General features: G+C 49.2%; 1 protein-coding gene across 1 annotated transcript in view; it reads right to left on the reverse strand.

Moving 5' to 3' along the window:
- The window catches only part of gpc3 (glypican 3), a 74,032-nt gene that overhangs the window by 62,272 nt on the left and 4,343 nt on the right, over positions 1–7,417 (reverse strand). The window contains exon 2 of the mRNA XM_031791373.1: positions 2,146–2,831. Coding sequence (XP_031647233.1) covers positions 2,146–2,831 — 686 coding nt within the window. The remainder of the gene's footprint in view (positions 1–2,145; positions 2,832–7,417) is intronic.

Below are 7,417 nucleotides of genomic sequence, written 5' to 3' on the forward strand. Positions count from 1 at the left end.
ACTAGTCAAGGACCATATCACCTCCACCCTACCTGACACCCTAGACCCACTCCAATTTGCTTACCGCCCAAATAGGTCCACAGACGATGCAATCTCAACCACACTGCACACTGCCCTAACCCATCTGGACAAGAGGAATACCTATGTGAGAATGCTGTTCATCGACTACAGCTCGGCATTTAACACCATAGTGCCCTCCAAGCTCGTCATCAAGCTCGAGACCATGGGTCTCGACCCCGCCCTGTGCAACTGGCTACTGGACTTCCTGACGGGCCGCCCCCAGGTGGTGAGGGTAGGCAACAACATCTCCACCCCGCTGATCCTCAACACTGGGGCCCCACAAGGGTGCGTTCTGAGCCCTCTCCTGTACTCCCTGTTCATCCACGACTGCGTGGCCACGCACGCCTCCAACTCAATCATCAAGTTTGCGGACGACACAACAGTGGTAGGCTTGATTACCAACAACGACGAGACGGCCTACAGGGAGGAGGTGAGGGCCCTCGGAGTGTGGTGTCAGGAAAATAACCTCACACTCAACGTCAACAAAACTAAGGAGATGATTGTGGACTTCAGGAAACAGCAGAGGGAACACCCCCCTATCCACATCGATGGAACAGTAGTGGAGAGGGTAGTAAGTTTTAAGTTCCTCGGCGTACACATCACAGACAAACTGAATTGGTCCACCCACACAGACAGCATCATGAAGAAGGCGCAGCAGCGCCTCTTCAACCTCAGGAGGCTGAAGAAATTCGGCTTGTCACCAAAAGCACTCACAAACTTCTACAGATGCACAATCGAGAGCATCCTGTCGGGCTGTATCACCGCCTGGTACGGCAACTGCTCCGCCCACAACCGTAAGGCTCTCCAGAGGGTAGTGAGGTCTGCACAACGCATCACCGGGGGCAAACTACCTGCCCTCCAGGACACCTACACCACCCGATGTCACAGGAAGGCCATAAAGATCATCAAGGACAACAACCACCCGAGCCACTGCCTGTTCACCCCGCTATCATCCAGAAGGCGAGGTCAGTACAGGTGCATCAAAGCTGGGACCGAGAGACTGAAAAACAGCTTCTATCTCAAGGCCATCAGACTGTTAAACAGCCACCACCAACATTGAGTGTTAGCTAGATTACTTGTTGGTTATTACTGCATTGTCGGAACTAGAAGCACAAGCATTTCGCTACACTCGCATTAACATCTGCTAAACATGTGTATGTGACAAATACAATTTGATTTGATTTGATTTGACTTGTCACTTGTTTCCACTTTGGCTTTCCCGGCGACCCCTTTCCCAACTGCTTAACTAAACCCCTCCAGTCTCCCTGTTTGTCATGGCCTTGACCCCTCCAGTCTCCCTGTTTGTCATGGCCTTGACCCTTCCAGTCTCCCTGTTTGTCATGGCCTTGACCCCTCCAGTCTCCCTGTTTGTCATGGCCTTGACCCTTCCAGTCTCCCTGTTTGTCATGGCCTTGACCCCTCCTCCAGTCTCCCTGTTTGTCATGGCCTTGACCCTTCCAGTCTCCCTGTTTGTCATGGCCTTGACCCCTCCAGTCTCCCTGTTTGTCATGGCCTTGACCCCTCCAGTCTCCCTGTTTGTCATGGCCTTGACCCCTCCAGTCTCCCTGTTTGTCATGGCCTTGACCCCTCCAGTCTCCCTGTTTGTCATGGCCTTGAACCCTCCAGTCTCCCTGTTTGTCATGGCCTTGACCCCTCCAGTCTCCCTGTTTGTCATGGCCTTGACCCCTCCAGTCTCCCTGTTTGACCCCTGTGGGTTTGTATCTGAGTGACTTGATAGTATGTTGATATAGTGTTAGTGTATATGTGAGGGCCTCAGCATGTTGATATGGCTGTTAGTATGTCTGTGAGGGACTCAGCATGTTGATATGGCTGTTAGTATGTCTGTGAGGGACTCAGCATGTTGATATGGCTGTTAGTATATCTGTGAAGGACTCAGCATGTTGATATGGCTGTTAGTATGTCTGTGAATGACTCAACATGCTGATATGGCTGTTCGTGTGTCTGTGAGGAACTCAGAATGTTGATATGGCTGTTAGTATGTCTGTTATGGACTCAGCATGTTGCTATGGATGTTAGGTGCCAGCTCTGTGTGTGCGTGTGAGCGTATGCTTGCCTGTTACTCACCAGTGTGTGTAGGCGGGGGCGTGCTTTGACAGCGTGTCTGAGGGCCAGTCTGACCAGCACATGTAACCTCATCATCACAGCCTCCATGTCCTGCTCCCCCCTCATGGCCCCTGCCAGTTTCCCTAGCCCCTCCACATACCCTCTCCAGTGGGGCTGTACCTCCGCAGCACCTCCCAGGCACCCTGACATTACAGCCTGGCAAAACCCTTTACAGACCGGGGCCCCCAGCAGGCCCTGGCAGTGTGGGCAATACCACAGCCTCAGCAGAGCGCGCCCACAGTCCCTACCTGGGCGCAGGTGGTCAGTGGTGTTGACCACCTCAATGCCCAGGTTCAGCGCCTGCAGGAAGACACGCGTGGCCAGGAGGGAGCGTGACAAACGAGTCATAATGAGTTTAGGGTAGGGGCCGAATGCTATGGAGTCCTTCCACGACCCCCGCAGGCATTCCTCAGATATGGGTGCTGTGCCACCACCCAGCAGGTGTCGGTAGGTCAGGGGGAAGAGGCGGGTGAAGAAGGCCTGGACCATGTGTTCCACGCTGGAGTCTGAGCCCAGGATGTAGAGAGACACGTCCAGGAAGAGCTGACCCACCGCCCCCTGGGCCCCGCCCCCCAGCCCTGGGAACTCCGCTTTCAGCACCAGCAGGGTGGAGTTACGGCCGTGACGCAACACCAATTCAAATGCCTCTGGTGGATAGAGGGGGAGGGGAGGGGGGTGAGAGAGAAGGAGAGAGAGGAAGGGGGAGAGAATGTTAGAAAATTGTGCAGCTTTAAAACTAATTTCTAGTAAACACATCAATAAAAACAAACCAGACATTCACAATCACTCTAAAACACTATCTCTTTCACAAACACATTTCACAAACACATTCAGAGGAAAGTTTTCCCCACACACTCAAACACATACGCACACGCACACACACACATACACACACACACACAGACACACAGACACACACACACACACAGATATACACACACACGCAGACACACATACACGCAGACACACACAGACAGACACAGACACAGACATACACAGACACACACACACACACAGACATACACAGACACACACACACAGACAGACACACACACACAGACACACACACCTTTGGTTTATCATCTGCTGGAGACAGAGGCTTGTACACTAAGCAATGCAAAGCCTTCACATCAGATGAAAACCACGATTTGGGGTTTGACCTTTCTGACACTACAAAAGAGCACATTTCAAGAGTCTTAGCCACTTAAAAGCATCCCATTAATCCTGATTTGAGCTGCCAACCTAGACCCAGCGGACTATATTGCCTTGTAGATGTCTGGAAGAGAAAGGCACAAAGCAGGCAGGACGAAGGGAGGGGCACGGTCGACGTGAGGCAGAGAAATAATCAGAGGTGTTTCAAGGCACTAAGTGAAGTCTTATCAACATTGTGGCAAAGAGGCACACTCTCCATCTCCCACGCCCCCCGCCCAGAGGAAGACGGCAGGGAAAGACAACAACAAAGGAGAATGGAGAGAGGTTTTAGGGTTCTATTACTGCTCTAGGCAGGGGATCTGGCTGGGAGTCACTTCCTGCATCCTAAATGGCAGCCCTTTATAGTGCACTACTTTTGACCAGGTCTCATAGGACTCTGGTCAAAAGTAGTGACCTATATAAGGAACAGGGTGCTATTTGTGATACAACCACTGAGCTGGAACATTTGGGCAGGTGATAAGCCCGGGGTAATGGAGAACATTTTTCGGCAGGTGATAAGCCCAGGGTAATGGATAACAGGTTTTGGGCAGGTGATAAGCCCAGGGTAATGGATAACAGGTCTTGGGCAGGTGATAAGCCCAGGGTAATGGAGAACAGGTTTTGGGCAGGTGATAAGCCCAGGGTAATGGAGAACAGGTTTTGGGCAGGTGATAAGCCAGGGGTAATGGAGAACAGGTTTTGGGCAGGTGATAAGCCCAGGGTAATGGAGAACAGGTTTTGTTTTACAAATAGTCGACTAGTTCCTTTTTGAAGTGCCTGAAATGCACCCTAACTCACACCAGTGAACTGAGGTGGAACTTCGATAATGATTGGTTACCATGAGTGGATAATGATTGGTTACCATGAGTGGATAATGATTGGTTACCATGAGTATCTGAACATCACAATATATGTGTCAAATGTATTTGGGCAATAAGGCCAGAGGAGGTGTGGTATATGGTCAATATACCACAGCTAAGGGCTGTTCTTATGCAGGAAGCAACGTGGAGTGTCTGGACACAGCCCGTAGCCATGGTATATTGGCCATATATCACAAACCTCTGAGGTGCATTATTGCTATTATAAACTGTACCAACGTAATTAGAGCAGTAAAAATAAATGCTTTGTCATACCCATGGTGTACGGTCTGATATACCACGGCTGTCAGCCAATCAGCATTCAGGGCTCAAACCACCCAGTACATAAACGGCAATAGCTCACACTGTGTTTCCTCTCAGTCTGCGTTCCGTTCCTTCTCCAAATGATGGTATGCATGTGGTTGGCGGGAGGGAGACGGGTGTGTTGGTTTACCTCATATTAGAGTTTTGGGTTGGGTTGTTCTGCTGTGCCTGAGATGTACTTCCCAATGACCAATGAGAAGACAGATGAGCTGAATTCCAGACAGGCTGGGAGGAAGGGACACATGTTACACACACACACACACACACACACACACACACGTACACACACACACACACACACACACACGTACACACACACACACACACACACACACACACACACACACACACCACACACACACACACACACACACACACACACACACACTGAAGCGCACAATGTTCATATAAATCAACTATTGAGAACAATGTGAAGTAAAGTAAAAGCCAGACATCTTCATGAAGTCATTCTCCCTCCTTCTGCCTCCTCTAGTTCTGTTAAAGCCTCTTAAGGCCAGACATCTTCATGAAGTCATTCTCCCTCCTTCTGCCTCCTCTAGTTCTGTTAAAGCCTCTTAAGGCCAGACATCTTCATGAAGTCATTCTCCCTCCTTCTGCCTCCTCTAGTTCTGTTAAAGCCTCTTAAGGCCAGACATCTTCATGAAGTCATTCTCCCTCCTTCTGCCTCCTCTAGTTCTGTTAAAGCCTCTTAAGGCCAGACATCTTCATGAAGTCATTCTCCCTCCTTCTGCCTCCTCTAGTTCTGTTAAAGCCTCTTAAGGCCAGACATCTTCATGAAGTCATTCTCCCTCCTTCTGCCTCCTCTAGTTCTGTTAAAGCCTCTTAAGGCCAGACATCTTCATGAAGTCATTCTCCCTCCTTCTGCCTCCTCTAGTTCTGTTAAAGCCTCTTAAGGCCAGACATCTTCATGAAGTCATTCTCCCTCCTTCTGCCTCCTCTAGTTCTGTTAAAGCCTCTTAAGGCCAGACATCTTCATGAAGTCATTCTCCCTCCTTCTGCCTCCTCTAGTTCTGTTAAAGCCTCTTAAGGCCAGACATCTTCATGAAGTCATTCTCCCTCCTTCTGCCTCCTCTAGTTCTGTTAAAGCCTCTTAAGGCCAGACATCTTCATGAAGTCATTCTCCCTCCTTCTGCCTCCTCTAGTTCTGTTAAAGCCTCTTAAGGCCAGACATCTTCATGAAGTCATTCTCCCTCCTTCTGCCTCCTCTAGTTCTGTTAAAGCCTCTTAAGGCCAGACATCTTCATGAAGTCATTCTCCCTCCTTCTGCCTCCTCTAGTTCTGTTAAAGCCTCTTAAGGCCAGACATCTTCATGAAGTCATTCTCCCTCCTTCTGCCTCCTCTAGTTCTGTTAAAGCCTCTTAAGGCCAGACATCTTCATGAAGTCATTCTCCCTCCTTCTGCCTCCTCTAGTTCTGTTAAAGCCTCTTAAGGCCAGACATCTTCATGAAGTCATTCTCCCTCCTTCTGCCTCCTCTAGTTCTGTTAAAGCCTCTTAAGGCCAGACATCTTCATGAAGTCATTCTCCCTCCTTCTGCCTCCTCTAGTTCTGTTAAAGCCTCTTAAGGCCAGACATCTTCATGAAGTCATTCTCCCTCCTTCTGCCTCCTCTAGTTCTGTTAAAGCCTCTTAAGGCCAGACATCTTCATGAAGTCATTCTCCCTCCTTCTGCCTCCTCTAGTTCTGTTAAAGCCTCTTAAGGCCAGACATCTTCATGAAGTCATTCTCCCTCCTTCTGCCTCCTCTAGTTCTGTTAAAGCCTCTTAAGGCCAGACATCTTCATGAAGTCATTCTCCCTCCTTCTGCCTCCTCTAGTTCTGTTAAAGCCTCTTAAGACCAGACATCTTCATGAAGTCATTCTCCCTCCTTCTGCCTCCTCTAGTTCTGTTAAAGCCTCTTAAGGCCAGACATCTTCATGAAGTCATTCTCCCTCCTTCTGCCTCCTCTAGTTCTGTTAAAGCCTCTTAAGGCCAGACATCTTCATGAAGTCATTCTCCCTCCTTCTGCCTCCTCTAGTTCTGTTAAAGCCTCTTAAGGCCAGACATCTTCATGAAGTCATTCTCCCTCCTTCTGCCTCCTCTAGTTCTGTTAAAGCCTCTTAAGACCAGACATCTTCATGAAGTCATTCTCCCTCCTTCTGCCTCCTCTAGTTCTGTTAAAGCCTCTTAGGGCCAGACATCTTCATGAAGTCATTCTCCCTCCTTCTGCCTCCTCTAGTTCTGTTAAAGCCTCTTAAGGCCAGACATCTTCATGAAGTCATTCTCCCTCCTTCTGCCTCCTCTAGTTCTGTTAAAGCCTCTTAAGGCCAGACATCTTCATGAAGTCATTCTCCCTCCTTCTGCCTCCTCTAGTTCTGTTAAAGCCTCTTAAGGCCAGACATCTTCATGAAGTCATTCTCCCTCCTTCTGCCTCCTCTAGTTCTGTTAAAGCCTCTTAAGGCCAGACATCTTCATGAAGTCATTCTCCCTCCTTCTGCCTCCTCTAGTTCTGTTAAAGCCTCTTAAGGCCAGACATCTTCATGAAGTCATTCTCCCTCCTTCTGCCTCCTCTAGTTCTGTTAAAGCCTCTTAAGGCCAGACATCTTCATGAAGTCATTCTCCCTCCTTCTGCCTCCTCTAGTTCTGTTAAAGCCTCTTAAGGCCAGACATCTTCATGAAGTCATTCTCCCTCCTTCTGCCTCCTCTAGTTCTGTTAAAGCCTCTTAGGGCCAGACATCTTCATGAAGTCATTCTCCCTCCTTCTGCCTCCTCTAGTTCTGTTAAAGCCTCTTAAGGCCAGACATCTTCATGAAGTCATTCTCCCTCCTTCTGCCTCCTCTAGTTCTGTTAAAGCCTCTTAAGACC

Source organism: Oncorhynchus kisutch, linkage group LG15 (genome assembly GCF_002021735.2).
Source record: "Oncorhynchus kisutch isolate 150728-3 linkage group LG15, Okis_V2, whole genome shotgun sequence".
NCBI lineage: Eukaryota > Metazoa > Chordata > Actinopteri > Salmoniformes > Salmonidae > Oncorhynchus > Oncorhynchus kisutch.